A 23,864-nucleotide genomic window follows, 5' to 3' on the forward strand; every position below is an offset into this window, starting at 1 on the left:
ATGAGAGGGCTTAATTCCAAGCAAACAAACTCTAAGGATTTATAAAAATATTTATACCCCTTTTTTGAGGTGGCCAAAATGGGTATCTGAGGGGATGTGTGCTCATAAATTGGGGAAACAAGGAATAAGTTATGGTATGTAAATGTAGTGGAATATTATTGTGTTGAATTCCTATCAGTATAATGACCAACTAGGATCCCATGGGGCTAATGATAAAACATGCCACCCACCTCTTCTTGACAGGTAAAGCACTCAGTGCAAAATGAGACAAAATTGTTTTTGGCATGGTCAGTGTAGAAAGTTGTTTGACTATACATGTTTGTAATAGGTTTAGTTTTTCTTGTAATGGGGGGGAGAGATTAGAATGGGAAGGAAAGGAGAATTTTGGCTGATTAAAAACAAAATATATTTTAAATAATTTTTGAAAAAATTTATAACATAAATTAACAATATAAATAAACTATAAATACACAAATTATTTATTAAGCATCTATTATTTAATTCTATTCATTTTAATCCTACAAACATTTATTAAGTGCCTATTATTTGCCCATTAGGGCACATTACCAGGTGCCCTCCTTGCGAGTGGCTTATTCTTTTAAACTCCAGAACACTTAGTCGGGAGGAAGAATCCACAGACAGAAACAGTGGAACATAGATAATATTAATCTGTGGTTTTCTAAGTCAATGTGCCAACAAAGGAACCCTTAAGTAATGCTTCGTGGCCCCCAGTTTCTGTGTGCATTTGACATCACTGGCTTGGGATGCTCTCTCCCTTAGCACCTTATTTGTGTAAATATATAGCAGGTGAATTATGAACCCAGAACAGGCATTAGAACAAGGAGACATAGGGGCGGCTAGGTGGTGCAGTGGATAGAGCACTAGCCCTGAATTCAGGAGGACCTGAGTTCAAAGCCAGCCTCAGACACTTAACACTTACTAGCTGTGTGTCCCTGGGCAAGTCATTTAACCCCAATTGCCTCACCTGGAAAAAAAAAAAAAAGAACAAGGAGACATGTCTCATTTTGACAGATACTACACACTAAAAATGGGGTGGGGCAGTAGAAAGATTAAAAAGTGTGAAACCCACTACTTTATTTAGAAATACGGTTGACTATTTGTTCATAGTGCTCTAAGATTTGCAAAATGCTTTCTACAAATATGATCTCATTTGATCCTCACAATACCCTCAGGAGTCAGGAGCAATATAATCCTAATTTTACAGTTGAGGAAACCGAGGCAGAGAGAGGTGAAGTAACTTGCTCAGGGTCCTGCAACTACTATGTATCTGAGGCTACATTTGAACTCAGGTCTTCCTGTCTCCAGGCCCAGTGCTCTATCCACTGAGCCACCTGATTGTCCCCCTTATAGCTTCACATGAGTTAGTTTTTGTTGCTTATAGAAATGTGCCCAAACTGTTGCCTTGCAAGCTGAAAAAAAAACTGTAGTAAAGGAAACATTTGATGAAGATCACATAAAATTAAATTCAAGCAAATGCATTTTTTTTGATGAACAAATCTCTGACTTTATTAAAAACAACTGAGAAAATATAAAAATAGCTTTTTATACAGGTTAGAGAAATAGAGCTATGCAAAATTAAATTATTTCACACACAGAAAGACATGGTTTAGAGGTAACAATTTATAATAACTTCTTCAAAATGCCACTTTTCTATTAAATATACATGAAAATATCAAAGTGGTTATGTTTTCTTCTTTTTAAAAAGTTAACCTTAGGGGCAGCTAGGTAGCTCAGTGGACAGAGCACCGGCCCTGGAGTCAGGAGTACCTGAGTTCAAATCCAGCCTCAGACACTTAACACTTACTAGCTGTGTGACTCTGGGCAAGTCACTTAACCCCAATTGCCTCACTAAAAAAAAAAAAGTTAACCTTATGGTTAAATTCCACATCATTTGTAGGTACTGAGGATAAAAGAGAAACAGTCCTTCACTTGTTCCCATCTTTTGGTGGTACAAGAAATCCAAGAACCAGCGGGCCTGACTCCTTGAATTTTAACTAGGGCCCAGGGAGCCAGAGGCCCTTACGTCAGTGACAAACAAGTGATTAACCACACCTGTCACTTCTGTACCTGCCAAAGAAATGGTACCAGCTTTTAGGCTTGGCCTCATTCTTTTCTACATTGTTCTAGGATGGAAAAACACTAACGCTGGGCTCATTTCTAGGCTCCTACATATTTATCAGTCTTCCCAAAGCCCAAATAAAACACAAGGACCTGCCTGGTTCAGGGTTGATCACTTTCCAGGGAGCAGCTCAGAGACAGGGGTAAAGAAGTAAATTACTTATGATTCTTAGATGGAAAAATCCTGATCTACGCTTAGCACTGCCCGATACACAAAGCTGCATGATACACAAAAACGAATGTCATGCAGTGTGTTTCTATGCAGTCACCTCCTTGGAGGTCCAAGCACCTGCTGGGGTGTCTAATATCTCAGTCTGAGAAGGTTTTCACATTGCCCAAAGGAACCACATGTCTCTCTTTCCAGCTAGAATGCACACTGCCAAACTGACCCTTTTTTTCCCTTGGATGAAGTGCCAGGTCAGCCAGAGCTGTAGCCTGGTTGTGACTGTCAAAGAGTTTTTGGTTTCAGGGGTCAATATGGGCAATCCATCTTCAGTGCTGGATACCCGGCAAGTAACCCTTTCACTGGCCCCTGGGAATCAAAAACTGAAATGATGCTGCCCTCACATACTGGTCTTCACTTGGATGCACTTGGGGATCCTTTTTTTTTTTTTCCTTTTTGCTTCCAAAAGCCATTGTGAAGAACAAAACTGCATTAAATAAATTTTTTAAGAAAAGGATTCTCATTGATACAATTAGAATGATTATAATTGTTGATCTTTATTTAGGTCTCTTCAGGGCACAAAACCCTTTACAAACATTATTTCATTTGATGCTCATAATTGCCCAGTGAGGTCCCTACTCCTGTTTATAGAAGAGGAAACAGGAGGCAGAGCCAAGATGGTGGAGGAGAGGCTGTGACTCCCACAAGCTCCAGATAAACCCATCCACTCACTCCCAAATAATGCGGTTAAAACAAAAAACCCAAAAAACCCCAAACCCAGAGCAGCCTAATGCGCACAAGAACAGAGTGAGACTATTTTTCAGCAAAAAAGGGCAACTGCGATCACCTACTGATCAGGCTGAACAGCTCAGTGCACAGTCCAGACCCAGCCAGGAACAGACAGGGCTTCTAGCGCCTGTCAGCGTCTTCAGCGCCAGCAGCTTCTGAGGCTTTGATCACAGACTTTCTTTGAGGGGGTTCGGCGGTAGGCCGGGGTGAAGAGGAGGCAGTCTCTGCTGGAGTTGGGGTGAAGTGCTCTGGTTCTGAACCAGTGGGCTGAATCGAGTGGTGGTGGCCCAGTGGGGGAGGGGCACAGGCACGTCAAGCTTTTGACCATAGAGAATCAGAGTTCAATCAAACTTCTGTTTCCGGGTCAAAGAGAAAGTGCAGTGGTTACTCACAGGCCAGGCAGGCTGAGAAGAAGCCCAATCACCCCCTGGGCTACCCTGTAGCTTGAAACTGTGTCTTGGAAGCAGCGCTACACTTTAAGGAGTTAAAAGCCAAGAAATAGTAAGCCAGGATGAACAGGCAGAGAAAGCAGCAGACCATCAAAAACTTCTTTGGGGGAAAGGTAGATCAGAATACACCCTCAGAAGAAGAAGATAATAGGGTCAAAGCTCCAAAATCCAAAGCTTCCAAGAAAAATATGAATTGGTCTCAGGCCATGGCAGCTCTCAAAAGGGACTTTGAAGAGAAACTAGGAGAGGCAGAAGGAAGATTTAGAGAGATGGAGGAAAGAATGGAAAGAGAAATAAGAGCAATGCAGGAAAGTCATGAGAAAAAAGCCAACAGTTTGAAAAGAGAAGAGAAAACAAGCTCATAGCAATACTGTCTATGGTCATATGCAGCCAATGTGTGTGTGTACACAGTCACCTGTGTACACGTGTGTGCATACACATATGTGCTCTGCATAGACACGCATAAATGACTGGCGTGCATAGACATACTGTAATGTGCATATATGTGTATACATGTGTGTATATGCACGCACAAACACATGCGGTGCATTTATACACGGATACTTATATGGTGTGTAATACACATGTGGTACGCACACAATGCACACACGTGTACATGTGTGTGTGTAACTCAAGTGGATCTCTTCTGCCCCCAAGGCCAGGACTCCCCCTCTACTTGACACTTTCCCATGGCCCGAGCTCTGCATGAGCTCAGACACGCGTCCGTGCCGTGCAGTTTGCTGCGGGCTGCATTCATCTGAAGGAAGACCCTGATCCTGACCCTGGCCAGCTAGTGGCCTCAGACAACTTCCTTAGGCCTCTGCGGTGTCTACCTTCCCCATCAATCCATCAGCAAGCACATGTGAAGTTCCTACTATGCACCAGGCACTAAGGATCCAAATATACGAAACAATCTGAATACACGGATATAATAGATCATCTCCAGGCTTTACTCCCCAGCTAATGAAACCCCATGGCCTGAGGTTCTGGAAGAGAAGCAGAGGGAGCTGCTGGAGATATGCGGCCCAGCGTGGGGGTCTTGGTAGCCCTTCTCTAGTTCCAGGCTATGAGGAAACCCAACTGGAGTCCCGCCCTGCGCCCCAAGGGGGCTGCGCACAGGCCACACAGCCATGCAGGGCTGCCACCTTTGCTAGGCTTCTTTACTGCCCCCCACACAGCTTTCTCAGTTAGGGGAAATTCTAGCATCAAGATTTCTTAATATTCTTTTCTACTAAAGGCTAAGATGAATCCTATAATACCATAAGAGTGTCTTAATTAAAGAAAACCACGTTGGAAACTTGCAAGACAGATGAATCAAAGGTGGATGCTTTTTTTTTTTTAAACCAACGGGATTAACTTTGCCCATGGGATTCCTATAACTGGGAATCATATTGTGTGTAATAAAGAACTTGGTTTTCAGAAAGCTGATCTATATGTGGCTTTTCAGGAAGGTGTCTACTGTGTAAAAACAGGATACATCTACTCAGGAAACAGAAAAAATCCTGCTCCTAGCAGGCAGTTTTAAAACCCAATGACTGGAGGGGTGAAGACTACGTGGTTTTTGTTCTGACCCTTTCCTGATTGTAGGGAAAAGGAGATTTGAACTGGTGAGGTTTTTTTAAGTGAGGCAATTGGGGTTAAGTGACTTGCCCAAGGTCACACAGCTAGTAAGTGTTAAGTGTCTGAGGCCGGATTTGAACTCAGGTCCTCCTGAATCCAGGGCCGGTGCTCTATCCACTGCGCCACCTAGCTGCCCCATTGGTGAGGTTTTAATACCTGCCTCGGAAAGAAGACTGGACAGAAATTACCAATATTCAAGCTTATGGGGAAACAGAGGCCCAGAAGGCTGCAAGGCGCATTAGAATCCAGTTAGTCCAATCCTGTGATTTACTCTCATGATAACAGCGCCTCAGGGTCTTGTGTGGAGACCTACTACTGCTCGGAGAAAAGCTGGGACCAGAGCACAGGCCGCCTGGCTCCTGGTCCTGCACCCGTCTTATCAATATTAGCCACAAGGCAAAGATAACATGATTTTGGAGATTTTCCATGATATTTTCTTCCCAAAGGCAATTTGATATTAAATTTTATAAACATTATTTCTTTTCTTTTCTTTTTTTTTTTTGGTGAGGCAATTGGGGTTAAGTGACTTGCCCAGGTTCACACAGCTCATAAGTGTCAAGTGTCTGAGGCCAGATTTGAACTCAGGTCCTTCTGACTCCAGGGTGGGTACTCTATCCACTGCACCACCTAGCTGCCCCATACACATTATTTCAAAATATACAACAAAACAACACATATAATACAATGACAATAAATTAACAACTCCATCTTCCTATACACATGAAGTATCCTTTCAAGCGTCCTGCATTTAATGAGAATGGCGAGTACCTTCCGGGACCATTTAAAGTTGTTTCCAGGACACATTAAAGATGCTGCCATCTCAGGGTAGGTGTCGGTGTTTCTGCTGATGGCTGCTCCGAGGCGTGCCTGGAGGACCGGGAAGGCGCATCACGTGGCCAAGCCGAAGGACAGTTTAAATGCCAATTCGACGGCGATTTCAGTGACCGAGTCATGAAAACACACATAGAGTTCTTGAGGTTTGGGCTCTAAGAAGAGTCTCCTGTGAGGAAAAAGAAGCCCAGGCTAACTCAGGAAGGACACATGATTTACTTTCACTCGTCTCAGTCTGTGCTTGGAAGGATTTATCACAGCTCAAAAGCTGCTACGAAACAAGAGGAAGGGGCAGGGGCCAGCAGACTTCCCTGAGACCATCCATTTCTATATTGGCTCAATGCTCTTCATCGCTCTGGAGGGGAAGGGACCCATTTTTACTGATATTTATTACTTATCCCCTTGGTTTTCTTTAAAGCATTAAACACGTAGCATGATTTCCCTTGTAGTAAAAATGATGAGTTGAGCTTCCCCCTCCAAGCTTCATCATATTAATTGGGGAATTTGTGTGACACTCCCTCGCTCGGGGCCGCGTTCTTGGCCTTCACTGTACAGTATCAGCCAAGTTCAATAATGTGGCCGGTTTATTCTCAGTTTTATGGTAGGAGGGAGGTTAACATTTTATTTGGATTTCTTTAAAGACCACCAATGAAAACCAGGACTTTCATCGCTCTAGCTGTAACAAGAGGTTCAGTCACAGATAAATTCAGAGCCCTGGGCTCCTCCAGTCCATTCCTTTGATTTATATGGCGGGGGGGGGGGGGGGGGCAAGGCCCTGAGAGCCTGAGGGACGTGTCTGAGGCCACCAAGGCCAGGTTTGGCTTTGGGTCTTTTTTTTTTCAGGCAATGGGGGTTAAGTGACTTGCCCAGGGTCACACAGCTAATAAGTGTCAAGTGTCTGAGGCCGGATTTGAACTCAGGTACTCCTGAATCCAGGGCTGGCGCTTTAACCACTGCGCCATCTAGCTGCCCTGGCTTGGGGTCTTTAAAGCCAGAGCTCTCTCTCTCCATCAAAGGACTTTGTCCTGGTTTGAAGGCCTCTGTTCTGCCTCCCTCTCAGACAGATGATTGGGTAACTCTCATCCAAGAAGCCTTTCTCTTACTTCCCTTCTGGGCTAGGGGCACAACTTCCTAGAGTTCTCCTGCCTCCTCTTCACACAGAACCTATCTGTGTCATGTCCTTACTCAAAAGTTTGGTACAAAATGACTAATATGGTAATGTTTTACAGGACTGCACATGTATAACCTATATCTAATTGCTTGCTGCCTCGGGGAGGGAGGGGAGGGAGGATAGAATTTGCGACTCAAAACTTTAAATAAAAATGTTTATTATTTTTTTTTAAAAAAGGAGTGTGCTGGAGTCAGCTTAGACGGATGGTTTAATTTCCAGCATGAACAATTACACTTTGGAAGTCAGTGAACACTACAAATCAAGGGTTTATTTCTCATTTTGTGGATTGCCTAGATTTTAAAAAGTGATAGGAAAATGTTAAAAAAAAAGTCTATGTTGGCTCATCCCTGCTGACAGGGAGGTGCCAGCACCAACAGCTACACCCAGGACTACTCTGGTAGAGGGAACAGCAAGGTAGGAATCTCTTTCTACCCATGGCTGGTTTGTAGCACATTCTCCGTACAGTCTAAACACTTGTCCCCTGGAGCACTGAGAGGTCACATCATTTGCCTAGGATCACATAGCCTACTGGCAGAGTTGGTCTCCTCTGTCCCTTCCCCTTCCTTTTCTTTCCTTCTTGACTTTGAATCTGGCTCTCCATTCATCCTGCCTCTCAAGTTGGGGTTTACACCCCCCACAAATTGCCCACTCTGGTAGACATGGGACGAGTCTCCTTTGTTCCAATTCATGTGCGTCCCCAAGCACCCCAAACCAGTTTCTAAATAGTTTTCCCAAGACATCATCTCCACTTACCCTACAACCCAGTAAGCCATAACTGGAGGTGGTTTTTTCTGATCTGTCCAGTTTTCAGGGGAACATTCGAATAAGACGCCATGTTCTTTCACAGGATTGAGGGAGGATGCAGCATGAGTAGACTCTGAATTATCTTTAACACTAAGGGCCTTCTTCTTCTGTAAGTCAATGGGAGAAGCATTTATTCATAAAAAGCAAATTATCCGCCCATGTACAGGGATGTTTAATGAATGAACAGGACTCACAGGACAAACGAGTGGCCAAATATTTCACAGAAGCAACTTCAAGAGGCTGATTCTCTAGGACATTTGAAGATCTAGCACTCTGAACATTATTCTCGTTTTCTCTCCCAAATGTTATTTCCAAGTTTCACTTTTTGAAGCCTGTTTGAAATAACACTTCATTTCAACCTTGGAGTGAATGCATGGTTTTAAACCCAACTTTCCTCTAAAGTACATACCAGAAACAGAGAAGGGAAACAGAAGGGAGGGTTGAGAAAACCAGCCATTTAGTTGTGTCTGATCAAGAAACAAAACAGATAAATCTGGTGAATTGCCACAGAACCAGAGAGGGGCCAAGGACACGTATATCCTGCAAGGGCTCTGTGTTAAGAGGCGGCGAGAGTGGAGGCATCCTGTGGGAAAGCTTGAGAATGGTCACAAAGTGCCAGGGAAAGAAAAGGCAAAGCTGACCATGCCACCCAGGAGCAGAACTGAGGAGAGACCACATGGGCCTGGAATAAACCCTCAGTCTGGAGGGGGGCATGAAGGAGAAGGGAATAAGCATTTATTCAACACCTACTATCTGGCCAGGCACTGTGTTAAGTGCTTTATAAATATTATCCCTGGGAGGCAGGTGCTACTACTATCCCCATTTCATGGTTGAGGAAACTGAGGCACATAGCATCGCACAGCTAGTAAGCATCTGAGGTTGGGTTGAAACTTTGGTCTCCTTGACTCCAGGCCCAGTGCTCTACACATTGTGTCACCTAGCTGTTTTAGAAGGTAAATAAATCAAAGAAAGTATTAACCAATATAAAAATTATAGTATATAATGAGCTTCCCCCAAAATAATTTTGTTGTAAAGACTCAAACAAAAAATACTGATTTTTCCTCAAAGACTACATGAATAGCTAGAATAAAGGAAGCAAGACATAAAAAAATGAAATAGAAGTTCTGGAGGAAAGAGGTAGAAGGAAAATAAAGACCAGAAGAGAAAGTGGCAAATCTTGCCCAAGAAATGGACTCTCTGAAAATTAGAATAAATCAAACAAAAATCAAAGACTCCATGAGACAACAGAAACTATCAGAATAAAAGAAAAAAGCTGAAAATACAGATGAAAAATTTTAAGATAGCTGATGTAAAAAACTGACCTACAAAGCATGACAAAGAGAGATGATTTATGAATCACTGGATTCCTTTTAAACTATGATTTTAAAGAAGCCTGTCTCCCATATTTCAAGAAATCATAAAAGAACCCAATTCTATTAGAACCAGAGAGCAAAGTAAAGAAAAACTCTACTAATTTATGCCTCCAGAAAGGAAACCCCAAAAGAAAAGTCCCAGGAATACCTATAACTAAAATCTAGAGCTCTTACATAAAAAAAATTACCATAAGCATCCTGAAATAAACAGTTCTAATACCAAGGAACTGTATTTAGGCTCACAAAGAATTTAGGAGCTTCTAGTAAAAACCAAAAGAGATCTTGGAAAGGCAAAAGTGATAGACTTCCCCTTTCCTTTTTTTTTTTTTTTGTTGTTGTTGTCGCAATATGGCTAATGTGGAAATATATTTTGCATGACTTCACATCTACAATGAGTATTATATTTCTTGCCTTTTCAATGGATGAGGGAGGGGGTGGAGGAAGGAAAAGAATCTGGAACTGAAAATAAAAAGAAAAAAATGATAGTCTCAGAATGAATACTAACTTAGTCTGCACAACTCGATAAAACCTTATAGGGAGAAAGTAGATTTTTAATGCAATAGAGTTCACTTTCAAACCTTCCTGCTGAAAAGACTAACTCTGAATAGGAACTCTGAAATTCAAACAGAAGAGCCAATGGAAACTGGGAAGGATAAATTGATCTGAGTAACTAGAAGGAGCTTGTGTGATGATGTGGTGCTAACAGTCTAATCGGGGGTGGGAAGAAGAAACACGTGTCCTGTCATACCTTTCATGTCTTCAAAGGGTACTGAGAGAGTTAACTAAGGCTGGGGGGAGGATTGGTTCTGCTTGGAGTGTTTGTAGATGAGAAAAAGAAGGGACAATAAAAGGAGGAATACGCTAGTGTAGATAGATGGAAGAAGAGGGTGGCACTTGGCTACTTGTCATAACTGGGGTGTGGAGAACATTAAAACAAGGAGAGGGAAGCAGGGACTGGGAATTAGGTGAACCTCCCTCTCATCTGAAGTGGTTGGACAGACTCTGATGTCCCCATACAAATATACAAAACTCATCAGGGAAATGTATGTAGGGGGTATGGAGGAGGGGGTAGTGATTAAAAGGGAAGATAAAACCGGGGAGGGAATAGTCACTATCAGAACACATAAATTTTTTTTAATTTGGTGAGGCAATGGGGGTTAAGTGACTTGCCCAGGGTCACACAGCTAATAACTGTCAAGTGTCTGAGGCCGGATTTAAACTCAGGTCCTCCTGAATCCAGGGCGGGTCTATCCACCCCCCCACCTGGCTGCCCCGGAACACATTTTTTGATCCCGAAGGAATCCCATTCTAAGAAAGAACTAGGATGTAAGGTGGGGAATACCTTAGATGACCTTTTTGAGAATTGGGAATGGCTGAATAAACTGTGGTTTATAAATGTAATATTATTGTTCTGTAAGAAAGGATCAAAGAGGCAATTTCAGAGAATCCTAGGCGATAGGAATTGATGCATAATGAAGGGAATAGATCAAGGAGAAGGGTTTATACAAGGGAAACAACGAGGCAAAGAAAACAGCTTTGAAAACCTTGGTGTCTTCAGCAGGAGTAATGTCAAAAAAAGTGATCCAATGAAAGAATGCACGGAGGAGAACAGAAGGAAATTCAGAAGGAAGTACAGAGGAGCAGCACAGGTTTGAGGCAAACGTGCATTTATTATCTACTATTTTTTTGTTTGTTTGTTTTTGCAGGGCAATGAGAGTTAAGTGACTTGCCCAGGGTCACACAGCTAGTGTCAAGTGTCTGAGGCCACATTCGAACTCAGGTCCTCCTGAATCCAGGGCTGGTGCTTTATCCACTGCGCCACCTAGCTGCCCCTGTTATCTACTATTTAAAAAAGCAAGAGGCATGAAATGGAGATTTATAGTTTCATACAGAATCCTCTTTGGGTCTCTGTCTTATGTTCAGTATATATACTCTGTCTTAGGTATTTAAGTTCAAAATTTAAAACATGAAAGAAAATAACCCTAAAACCCAAAAAAGTGTTTCTAAACAAACCCTGAAATTCTATGCACTGAATCTTAGAGCATTTGTTTAAAATAGTTATTATGCTCTTGCTAAATAGAAATGGGGCTTATGAGTAACAATGGAAATAATGTGACTTTAGACTTTTTTTTTGGCAGGGCAGTGGGGGTTAAGTGACTTGCCCAGGGTCACACAGCTAGTAAGTGTCAAGTGTCTGAGGCCGGATTTGAACTCAGGTACTCCTGAATTCAGGGCCAGTGCTTTATCCACTGCACCCTAGCCGCCCCCCGCCCCCGACTTTAGACTTTTAAGGGGGATTGGGGATGAGTTAAGGATGGTTAGGGACATTAATTACCTTGCCCAAAGTCACACAGTGAGTTAGGGACAAAATCAAGGCTAGTGCCCAAGTCTCCCTATTTCCCCGGATCTGGGAATTAGGACCACATTGCTCCAGGAGAGCCAATGAGCTGAGCTTGGCACTGCTTATACATATGCGCGCGCGCACACACACACACACACACACACACACACACACACACACACACACACACAGAGCATTGCACATAGGTTTAACTTTCCTTCTTGGGAGGCCAGACTCACTGTGTGTACATAGCCAGTCACAAAAGAACCTTTGGCTGTTTATCCTTTGTAAGCCGCAGAGGGCTGTTCTTGGCTCCGTTCATTGTCATTTAATAGCACTGTAAACAGCGCTGCAATTGCAGAGATGGCTTAGAAAGTGCTCCCATCCGGAGGGGCCAGAGACCCAGGCCTCAGTGGATTTGGATTTAAAGGCTTTATTTTGAAGCATGGCTCTGCCATTTCCTAACTCTGTGACCTTAGGTGAGTCTACACTCTTTCCCTTTCTGGCTCTCAGTGCTGTGGAGTGAGGGGGATGGCCTTCATGACCTCTGAGGTCACTTACAGCTCCTGCCCTCCCGCCAAACAGGCAGCAGGGCCTCGCTCACTTGTGGGTCAGACACAGTCTGGACAATGTGTTCCTTTCACACAAAGCATCCCGTTGTTGGGAGCGTGCTGCAGGCTGCCAGTGCCCAGCATGGGCGCTTCTGTCCACCTTTGGGCTCTCTGTCATTTCTATTCTTCCAGGACTCTTCTTTTATTGACTCCTTGGGAAGCCCCCTTTCAGTCTGCTGCCAGTCCTCACTATTTGGAAGGCAAGTATACGGTGCCTGTCTACAATCTCTAGCCACGTGACACCCATTTTTGGTGACTTATTTATTCAGGGTCCATTTCCCAGACGCTGCCGACCCCATCTCTTTCTCAGGGCAGTCAGCTTGAATGACTGTTAGATTTTTAGCTTGAGCATTTACACCTTGGAAATCAGCCAAAACTACAGATCAGAGCAGCTAGGTGGCACAGGATAGACTGCCAGGCCTGAAGTCAAGAAGACTCATCTTCATGAGTTCAAATCCAGCCTCAGACACTTACTAGCTGTGTGACCCTGAACAAACCACTTAACCTTGTCTGCCTCAGTTTTCTCATCTCTAAAATGAGCTGGAAAAGGAAATGGCAAACAGTCCAGTATCTCTGCCCAGAAAACCCCAAATGGGGTCACAGAATCTGACACCACTGAACAACAACACAAATCAGGGCTTGATTTATCTTTTTGTTGATTGTCTAGACTTATGAAAGTGATGGAAAACACGTTAAGGATGCTGATTAAACTTAGAAGTATATCCTACATACATTTTCTCCTCTGGAGCATTGATAATGAAGCACTTACCAACACACCACTATTCCTTCTACTTATTTCTGGACCCAATTTACTGCCCAGCTGTAGTGCCTGTATAAGATACTGACTGATAGAATAATGTGATGGACTACAGTCTTATGCCTGGTGACCTGTCTTTTTTAGTCCTCCTTGTTCTTAGTAAAGCTTGGATGGTTAAACCAATCTTTTAGGCATTGCTGTAGAAAAAGCTATTTATAGCATCTGGGATCAGAACAATTTATACTATGTTATTTTAGAAAAAAACAGATTTAACATTTTATTTGTAGGGTGGAATCCTTTGGTGGCCTGGGGAAGCCTAGTTCTCAGAACTTTTTTAATGGATAAAATAAAATATATAGAATTACAAAGGAAATAAATCATATTGCAGTAAAGATGTATTCTTTTTTTCTTGTCCAAGTTCACAGGAATCTGTGGACATTGGGTTAAAAATTTCTGAAATAAAGTACTAGACCTTCTCACCACTAATGGGGAATCCTTTTGTTTGGCTATTACCTAAAATGCCGTAAGGACATTCAGTGATGACTTGTTGTTAGTACTCAGCTGATCACTGAACAAAGTGCTCTGTGGTCCCGTCTGTCAGGAGAGAATGTTCGGGGCTACACTGCATTCCAGACAGCCTAATGCTATTCTAAAATCAGTGGGTGAACCTTCCTGGCTCTTACCTTCTCTACACATCTCTTCCTTAGGCACAAGCAGGTACATCTCACTCACTCACTCATATGGGGTGCAACCCCATATTGGGTCACCATGTAACTGAATGTGGGGGCCATGAAAAACTTGGCACCAGGACAAGGTTATGCATACCTATTTTATATACCCATATGCCCGGGATCACATACAAATTTCTCAGCAAAAAGGGGTTGTGAGTGGGAAAAGCTTAAGAAGCCCTGCCATAGAAAATCACCAGTGGAAGCCTGTTGGCCTCATCTTTCTTTAAGATTTTATAGAAATAAGAAAAAAAGGCATGTGCTGCAGAGGCTGCCGCATTCTTCTCCACTGTATTTTTGGGTATGATTTTCTTCATTCTTCTGGCATCTTCTTTTTGTGCTGTCTAGAGAACAGATCCCCCTGTGCTTTTAAAATCGTGTTGCCTCCAGCAGAGGGGCTTCTGCCCATGTGTGGACTTAGGTTCTGGCCTTCATCACTTTCTGGTGCCTCCCCATGCTATGCGCCTGATTCTCCGGGACTTTCTCTAAGTATGCCTTCAAGGGGGCACCTTCATCTCTTCCCCTCCCTCACCCACAGCTTCCTTTGATGTGTTGTCTTTCCCCCAGAGAATGAAAGGTCCTTGAGGGCAGAAGCTGTCTTCCTTCCTACTTGTATTTGTATTTCTAGCACTTAGGCCAGTGCCTGAATCAAATGAAATATTTAATAAATGTTCACTGACCAGCTGACCTTTCTCAGGTACTGAAGGGGATAGGTCCATACAGAGCGGTTGTAGTTTGCTACAAATGATGAAAGGTCACTATCAAAATTTCAGCAGATCTGTTCCACTTCGGGTCTGTTTGTTGTCCACTTTTTGTTTTGTCCACAAATGTTCTTGGTTTAATTTGTCTTGGTTTAGCCCATTTGCAGGCTCGTTTTCTCTTCAACTGCCTTTCACTATCTAGTAATATAATTCTATTTCTAGTCTTCTTTTATACATAAGGACAATGGAGACTGATTAAAGTACAACTGGATTTGACAATTGGGGGTCACTGATAATCTCAAGAGAGCATTTTCTTTACAGTGATGAGGACAGAAACCAGGGTGTATCTATACCACTTTTTCAGAGTTTGATAGTGAAAGTGGGACCGGGGATAGGGCACAAGGAGGAGGGGGAAGGAGAGGACAATCAATTCCTGCTCTTGGAGCATGTTGAAAAGGGAGAATATTGTGAGCTCTGAGAATCAAAGGTTAACTATGGTCACAAACAAGCATTAACATACCTCATGCATCAAGGACTGCTGGAAGATTGTACGAATGGAAAGACAGCATCGATGGAAATTCTTTATTAGTTGAGGGTGGATAGAACCATTGAGCTGTGCCACCTCTTCATGAGTTGGAGTGACAAAGATTCCTTGTACTGTTTCTAAGGCAACGTAATGAAAAAGTGTGTTCTCAGTGCCAGATGTCAACCTTGGAAAATAAAAAAAGAGGAAACAAGTGTATTTCTTAGAATCAGACAGTTAATTCTCTCTTCCCCTTTAATTGATGTTGCTTGATTTATCAGGTCATTTTAATCATGCAAGAACCTAAGGTTTAGTCTACAGTACGGGAAATTGTACTGGTGTCATTTGACATTGATTTGATATCTCTATCAAACAATACAAGTTGGTTAAATACTTTTTTTCCTACCACAGTTCTAATTAAAGATTTGCTTGAGCCATATTTACCTCTACTACCTATGAGACTACAGTGACTATAAGAAGAAAAGAAATCAATAAGCATTTGGCTAAGTACTACGTAGTGCCAGGGATGTATTGATGTCTGGGATGCTAGACAAAAATGAAAGTCTTTACTCTTAAGTATTGGAGGAAACAACAAGTAAACCTATATGTATACTTCTGTGTCTATATGAAGAAACAAATAAACATAACTGTAATATATGTGCATGCTCTGATTGTGGTTCCTTGGCACTTGAGCCTTTCTTTAAGGCTACTTTCACTATTCATCTTTGATCCAAAAGTTCTGGATTTTGTTTATGATGTTTCCTAAGGGTTTTCAGTTTGTGGTTTCTTTTAGGATTTTTCTCTCCTATTTTTCACTTTGCCCTCTGAGTCTAATAGTAGTTTTCTTTTATAATTTCCTGAAATATGATATCTTGTTTTCTTGTTTGGTCATCGAAGGTCTGATTATTCTTAAATTATCTTTCCTTGACTTGTTTTCCAGGTGAATTTTTGATAGTAGACAGCTTACATTTTCTCCTGTCCTCTGGAGTCATTAAGCTCTGTCTGCTCCATTCTAATTTTCAGAGAGTTCACTGCTTAGACTTGCATCTTTTGTTCTAAGTTGTTTATTACTTCCAATTTTTCCTCCAGAGACCTTATTTCCCTTTCATTTTTGATCTCTCACTTCATTTTTTCCAGACTTTCTTGCAGTCATTAAGGCTAAACCATTTTCCTCCTCTGTGGCTTGGCTTGCTATGAAATGACTGTCTTTGGGTTCACCTCTTGAGCTTCTCTCAGCCATATTATTCCTTCACTGTGCTTGGTGTTTTTTTCTGTCTACTCATATTTTTCCTTCATGGGCTTTTCTCGTGCTTATTGGGTACAGGTCCTTTTACTGAGGTTTGTACTTGTTTCCCTTGTGAACCCCTTTTCTTGGTCTCCTTTCTCTTATGGACATCTTTCAGTACAGTTCTGGTCTTGGGGTGTGTGTGTGTGTGTGTGTGTGTGTGTGAGAGAGAGAGAGAGAGAGAGAGAGGGGCAGAAAGAGCACGCACGAGAGTGAGCTGGGTTGCTCCACAGCTTTTAAGGTCACCAGCTTTATCGGAGCTATGAGATAAATGACTGTTAGTCTACAAAGTGTGTGCTTTAGGGAAAAAGGCCAGACACTTGGGCCTTGGTCATCTGACTGAAGCTCCAGGCATGTTTGGAGGGCGGCAGGTGGTGGATTAGGAGGAGGGTCCAGCAGGGCTGGCTCCTCTGGGCTGGCCATGAGGTCAGAGCGTGGAAGAGGGGGTGCCTGCCACGGATCCCTCCTCTGGGATTGGCCACAGCTGCTCCCAATAGAACCACAAACCTGGAGTTCTGCTACCCCAAACACATAGCAAAGCACTGATCATCTCCGGGTATCTTCTCTAGGTCCTGTCCTGTTTCCATCCCTCCAAACTGATTGTATTAAAAGGTTCAGAGGGCTGCTGTGTGAATGCCAAACTTCATGTGGACACCTGATCCACACAGTCCTGTATTGCGGTGGTTCAGAACTCCCAAGACCAAGAAACCTCAGCCTCCCCTACAAGGCGTGCGGTCCCTGCCCATCTGACTGATCCCTTGTTTTGTCCCTTTTGGGGCTCCATATCGCCTCTCTGAAAAAATACAAACTCCTCTTTGGGTTTTACCCTCCTTTATGATCGGCCCCAGCCTTTCTCCATGTACCCTCCTGGGGTACTTGCTGTTCCCTGTCTGGGATGCTCCCTCGCTAGGCCTCTGCACTAATGGCCCCCATGTCTGGGGTCCTCTTCCCCTTCTCCTCTGACTTACAGATTCCCTGGCTTCATTTAAAGCTCAGCTCAATGGCTGCCTCTTACAGGAAACCCGTCCTGATGCCCTCAACTGCTGGTGCCCTCCTCCTCCTCCTCCTCCTCCTCCTCCTCCCAAATGCTGCATCTACTCTGTACACATTGTCTATGTCTGTTTCTTCTTACAACCTAATAGAATGAATGTAAGCTTCCTGAAGGCAAGGGCCATTTGTTTTTTTTGTTTGTTTGTTTTTGTTTTTTTAGTGAGGCAACTGGGGTTAAGTGACTTGCCCAGGGTCACACAGCTAGTAACTGTTAAGTGTCTGAGGCCGGATTTGAACTCAGGTACTCCTGACTCCACTGCGCCACCTAGCTGCCCCCGGACCATTTGGCTTTCATTTGGTATTCTCCTCAGTGAAGGGTCACATACTTGGCAAGTGCTTAATGCTTGCTTGTTAAATGAATATTATGGATAGGATGATATGCTTGGTGGTGGGATACAATAAATTATTTCTCAAAGATTACCTTATTTTCTATCATCAATCATAGATACTGAAAAAAGCTAGACATTCTTCTGAATTCTGCTTTCTCAATTAGGAATTTTCTCACTCAAAGAAAGCAAAAAACTTAATGAAAATGAATAGTAAACATGTTTCTTACTTCGTGGCATCAAATAGTTCCATTTCTTTTTCTGAAAGGTCCTTTTTGAGCTTTCCTAAATGAAAAGGATTGGGAAGGGTAGCCTTCTTTTTAGTGGCCTGGAAAACAAACAATATTCCCAAATTTAATTGCTTCCTCTAGTGAACAGAATCAAACAGCCACCTCTTCATCACAAAGACAGCCCATCATACTCATACTGAACAACAACAACAAAAGAAAACACTCGTTAATTTGCAATAGGTATCTGAAAGTGAATGAGGTTTTTTTTAAAAAAAAGGCTATAATTTAAAATTGAGTGACTCGGTTTATTCTAAGCTAAAATAACTGCAGTACAGCCACAGGAAGTCAGACATCCACGAACATGCATTTGACTCAGTATTCCAATGCCAACTAAGAAGCTATGGAGCAGGCCAGGTACCAAGCCATGGCAAGGCAAGGCTGTTTCTCCAAAATCAGCCTTAAGGCTGGCCATTGCTTTTCTTAGGAGCCACATGGCTTTGTAACCCATGAATTGGTACAAATCCTTTTGGAACCTATTTGATTTGCTGCTGCTACTACAAGTTACATGAAGGAGTTCACCAAATCATGAAATATTAGGAGGGGGTGGGGGTGGGGGTGGGGTGGGAGGGGAAGGAGGAGGCTGAGACTTAGGATCGCAGCATTCCAGAGATCAAGGTATCCTTCTCTGTGCTAAACCTATCCACTGGCCTTAAGGCCAGATGACCTCCCCAACTCTGAGAGTCTCGTTCTGGGCTTCTGGAGATAACTCTGGTATCCTGGGATTTGGTGAGGAAATTCACATGCACTTCTTGCCTATAATTTATGGTTTTCTTTTTTTTTTTTTTTTTGGTGAGGCAATCAGGGTTAAGTGACTTGCCCAGGGTCACACAGCTAGTAAGTGTTAAGTGTCTGAGGATGGATTTGAACTCAAGTCCTCCTGACTCCAGGGCTGGTGCTCTATCCACTGCCCCACCTAGCTGCCCAATTTATGGTTTTCTGATGCTATTCCTGGGCCCTAGCTACAACATTTCTGAGCCTGTCCTTGTACGGCCCTCAGTTTTGGACCTTCCTGCCATGCCGGAGGAACCATTCCTTGCCTTCCTCTTTTTTATTTTTCACTCTTCCATTAACCTCCTCACATTAACTATGGCTTCTGGAAGGTGAGGCCAAACACCAATGTGGAAAAGTGTTTCCCAAATGGAAAGATTTCAGGCAGGGCCCAGGTGATAATGGGCCTCTTATCCCTGGACGGTGTCCGTGGGAACCAAATCCTGCCTGCACCTTTGCCACAGTGAGTCACTGGAAGCTTCATGCTGCCCTGCTGCTTTCTGAAACTTCAGCCTTGACAAAGCAGCCATGGGTGGGTCATTCTGGGAACCAGGCAGAGTTCCAGGAGCCATGCTTGTCTCGACTGGGCCGGCTCTCTTCTAGAGCTCCCTACCTTCCCTGGCCCTTCCTTTGCCTGTTCCACAACGCTGGGCTGAACAGATCAAGGAGAGGTTCAGCCAAGGCTCACTGCTCCTGGAGCACCCAGGAAGGCCACGGACCCTCTGAACTGCTAGCATTTCTTTTTCTTTTCTTTTTTTGGCGGGGCAATGGGGGTTAAGTGACTTGCCCAGGGTCACACAGCTGGTGTCACGTGTTTGAGGCTGGATTTGAACTCAGGTCCTCCTGAATCCAGGGCAGGTGCTTTATCCACTGTGCCACCTAGTTGCCCCTGCTAGCATTTCTTGCTAACAATACCATGGTGAACTTCCCCACCCACCCCCGGCCCCACCTTAAATGAGGTGTGCTCTACTGTTGCAAACCTCTGTGGTCACTGGGGAGGGAGAGCCTCGAGTGACCACCTTTACCTTGAGCAGGGCGCCGCTGGCTTGTGGCCCTCCCGGACTCTGAGCTTCTTCCGCTCCCTGCTTGCGGAGCGGATCTGGGGTTGTGAGCGGGCTGGGGCCACCCCCGTCCCCAGGACCTTCGATGCCCTTGTCGGAGCCCCCACTGCTTCTGGAAGGACTGAGCTTACGCGTCTTCAGCGAGTGGTCGCTGAACAGCCGCCGTCGGCTGGAAGGAGAGGTGATGGCTCTGGAGGTGTGTTGGAGCTTGGTGAGGAGAGGGGAGGAGGTCAAGCTTTCTAGCTTATCCCGGGAGGAGGGAAGGAACCAGTCCGCACAAGACAAACAGGGCTTGGAAGGAGAGGCCAGCCTCGCTTCTAGGCTGGCCTCTACTCCCTCCAGCCGCAGGAGAGTAGCTTTGACTTGGTCCACATAGATGCAATCTGGTCCGGGATGCCCAACTGCTTTGGAGGTGCACCCTCCAGCCTCTAGCAGCACACACAGCAAGTAATGCTTCTGTAGAAAAACAATTAGTGAGGCCAGTTATACTAGAGTGTGAGGGACTACTGGAAAAACATCTTTAGTAGAATGGCATTGTCTAATGTCACAAAATCTTGGAGCTGGAAATGCGTTTTGATTAGATTTGCAAGACTCACCAGGCAAAGACAGTCTGGAGCCGCCTTTGTGAGGGGCACTCCATAATTGGGTTAGGAATAACCTATAATCCCTATTTTATAAACCTTGGTCCTGAAGTCCAAATCCCTTTCTCTCATAACATTTACTTGACTTTTGGATCCTGACTATTAGGTGATATTATGTAATGTGGCAGCTTGTGTCATGGAAAAACCTACAAGCATTTTCTCTGGCTTCGTCCAAGTTGTTGAGAGAAATGTCAAATGACCCCAGGGCCAAGGACGGGCCCGGGAGCACTTCACCAAAAAACTCCCTCCAACCTGCCTTTGACCCAGTGGGGTCTAGTCTTTGGGACTGAGCATTTCTTCAGTTCCAAGTCTATTTTGCGGTCCTCTCCTTTACCCACTTTTCTCTCCATGTGGTCCACAAGGACAGCAGGAGAGATTTTGCTGAAATCTGGGCATGTCAATAGTATTCCCTTTATCTACCAGTCTAGAAACTGTAAGAAAAGTGAATGGATGCAGCCTGGCAGGACTGATTCTTGATCAGGCTGTGCTTGCTTTTAGTAGCCACTGACTAGTTTTTTCTAATTTTCACAAACTGTCTGTTTAGTCATGGTTCTAGGATGTTACCAACTTCAAACCCCTGTGTCCAGAGGCAGCGAGAACAGAGGACTCCCCTGAGGAAAGTGCAGAATGGTCAGAAAGCCCCAGGTTGGGGACTCTGGAGGTGATAAGGAATGGTGGCAGTGACCAGCCTGCCCAGATTGTGATGAGACTGGGACATCTCAGGCCCACAGGTCTCTTGGCATCTCAGCCCTGAGAGGCCGGCACTTAGAAATGTGAAGATCCGTAGGGGCCCAAGCATGGAAGGTGGAGGCCAGTTAAAGAGCCCAGGTATCTTGGGGCAGGCAATGCCAAGCAGTGCCAACCACCCACATCCCAAGGTACAGCAGGGGACAGAGACTGGTCCTGGAACAAAGCCCCAATTCAGGAATGAAAGCAGGAGAGAGAGGAGTGAATCAGAGAGATGAGAAGAGAAAAACTTAAAAAAACATCAACAGTAACAAAGAATTATTGCAAATATGTAGATCTCCTAAAGAAGGAAAGAACAATATAACAACTGCAAGGAGAGGCTCTAAGGGGGAAAAGAATGAGTTTTCCACAAGGACCACATAAATACTTGGAAGAAATGAAGCAAGAAATAAACAAGGAAATAAAAGCTCTGGAGGAAAGAACTAAAAGGAGAATAGATAGTTTAGAGGAGAAAGTGGGAAACCTTGCCCAAGAAATGAACTCCCTGAATAACAGAAAAGGCCAAAGAGAAATCAATGACTATGAGACATTAAGAAATATTAGAAGCAGATCAAAAGATTGAAAAAACAGAAGAAAACAGAAGATATCTATGACCAAAAAGTGACCTAGAAGAAAGGTCAAGAAGAGAGTAATTAAACATCCCTGGACTTCTTGAAAAGTATGATTTTTTAAAAAGCTTGGACATTTAAAATTTAAGACTTTTTAATTTAAGAAATCACAAATGAAAACTGCCCAGATCTATTAGAACCAGAGGGAAAGTGAAGATTCAGAGATCCACTCATTATCTCCTGAAAGAAACCCCAAATGGAAAAGTCCCCAGAAAGTCATAGCTCAAATCCAGAGCTTCCATTTCAAAGAAAAAATACTGGAAGCATCCAGAAAGAAGAGTTTCAAGTATCAAGGGGCCACAATGAGGACCACACAAGACCCGGCAGCTTCTAACCTAAATAAGAGGAGATCTCGGAATACGATATACCACAAGGAAAGAATAGGCTAGCAACAAAGAAGAGTTTACTCCTGACTCCAGGCCTACGGCTCCACCCACTGTGCCACCAACTGCCTCAGTACTATAAGACCTTTTTCTCTTTCTTTAATTTTTTTGGGGGTATAGTGCTATCACTTGTCAAAGGGCAAAGGCAACTTAATAACTTTGGGGGCATAGATCCAAATAGCTTCTCAGAATGACTGGAATAATTCACAGCTTAACCAACTGTGCATCCACACAGCTGTTTCCCCACAGCCTCTGAAAATTTGGCATCTTTCTTTCTGGCCAATTTTTCCAATCTGATGGATGTGTGGTAGAACCTGCATTTCTCTAATTATGGATTATTTGCAATCCTCTCCCCGAAATTCTTCCTTTGAAAACTGCTTTTCAAATACCACAGGGGGCGCCTCAGTAATCACACCTGCTAGAATGTTGTTCACCCAGGTGAGGTGACTTGAATCCATAGAGAGCTCGGTATGTTGTTGCTATCTCCTCAATCAATATTCTGATTCAACTCCCTGTTTTATTCTATAGTTGTTTTTTTTTTTTCTAGTTGGAGGCAACTAAGTGTCACAGTGGACACCGTGACTGGGCTTGGCATCAAGAAGATCTGAGGTCAAATTTGGCCTCAGACACTAGCTGTGTGACCCTGGGCAAGTCATTTAACCCTGTTTGCCTCAGTTTCCTCATCTGTAAAATGGGCTGGAGAAGGAAATGGCAAACCACTCCAGTAACTTTACTAAGAAAACCCCAAATGGGATAAAAAAAGAGTTGAACACGACTGAAAAACAACTGAACAACAATAACATGAATTCTCTGAGCAGTTGTCCCCTTTTCTCTTGTTCAGAATCATTGTACGTTGGTGTCTTTGGAATTTAATCCTGAGTGCTCTCATTCCTTCTTGGGCCCACTGCTTCTACACAGTATCCAATCACTGGGTCCTACCTGTTCTTTTTCTGAACCCTTGAAATCTGCTCTCCCCAAGTGTAGAGCATATGCCACACAACCAATCCACAAATATTTATTAAGTACAGCTTAAGTGTCAGGAAAGGGGCAACATGGGGCAGTGGATTCAAGTCCTGCTTTGTCAGGTACTGGCTATGGGATCCTGGGGAACCTTCTGTAACTGCCTGATCCTCTGAGAGGCAGCTCTCTAAATGGCATGGGTGCAGGGCAGTGGTCAATATGCATTGGTAGAATCCCTAGGCTGAGGATATCACAGGAATAGACCCCTACTCACCTTCCCTACTTGCCCAGAAAATTGATGCCAGGTAGTGTTTATGCCTGACTTTTCTTTCTTCCTGTGGCAGAGTGGTGACCCACCTCCAAAGTTTGGGTCATTTTAATGCCAGCAATTGATTCCTCCCCTTTGTCCGGAATCAGGTTGAGGGCAGCAGTTTCTCTCATAATCTCCTTTACCTTTTAAATAATGATCAGTAAGGTAGGACACAAAATCTATTGGACAGCTGAAGGGAGCCATCGCCATACCATGCCTCCTGTATCATGTTTCCTATCCAATTTATGAATCCATCAAATGATTCCTCCCTTTCTTCCTCCCTCCCTCCCTTCCTTCCTTCCTTCCTCCCTTTCTCCCTCCCTCCCTCCCTCCCTTCCTTCTTTCCTTCCTCCCTTCCTCCCTTCCTTCCTCCCTTCCTTCCTTTCTTCCTTCCTCCCTTCCTTCCTTCCTTCTTTCTTTCCTTCCTTCCTGAGT

The 23,864-nt window shown here is 43.7% G+C and overlaps 1 protein-coding gene across 2 annotated transcripts in view; it reads right to left on the minus strand.

Annotated features, from left to right (window-relative positions):
* Positions 1-3,784: 3,784 nt before the first annotated feature.
* Positions 3,785-23,864, minus strand: part of INTU (inturned planar cell polarity protein) — an 84,284-nt gene continuing 64,204 nt past the window's right edge. The window contains exons 12-17 of one of the 2 annotated variants that reach the window (XM_043973136.1): positions 19,745-20,236; positions 17,892-17,989; positions 14,998-15,187; positions 13,732-13,734; positions 7,916-8,073; positions 3,785-6,160 (exon numbers count right to left, since the gene is read on the minus strand). In XM_043973136.1, coding sequence (XP_043829071.1) covers positions 6,049-6,160; positions 7,916-8,073; positions 13,732-13,734; positions 14,998-15,187; positions 17,892-17,989; positions 19,745-20,236 — 1,053 coding nt within the window. In that variant the 3' untranslated portion in view covers positions 3,785-6,048. The remainder of the gene's footprint in view (positions 6,161-7,915; positions 8,074-13,731; positions 13,735-14,997; positions 15,188-17,891; positions 17,990-19,744; positions 20,237-23,864) is intronic. The other variant, XM_043973138.1, reaches the window with a different exon arrangement.

The sequence above is a fragment of the Dromiciops gliroides genome, chromosome 6 (genome assembly GCF_019393635.1).
Source record: "Dromiciops gliroides isolate mDroGli1 chromosome 6, mDroGli1.pri, whole genome shotgun sequence".
In the NCBI taxonomy this organism is placed as follows: Eukaryota; Metazoa; Chordata; class Mammalia; order Microbiotheria; family Microbiotheriidae; genus Dromiciops; species Dromiciops gliroides.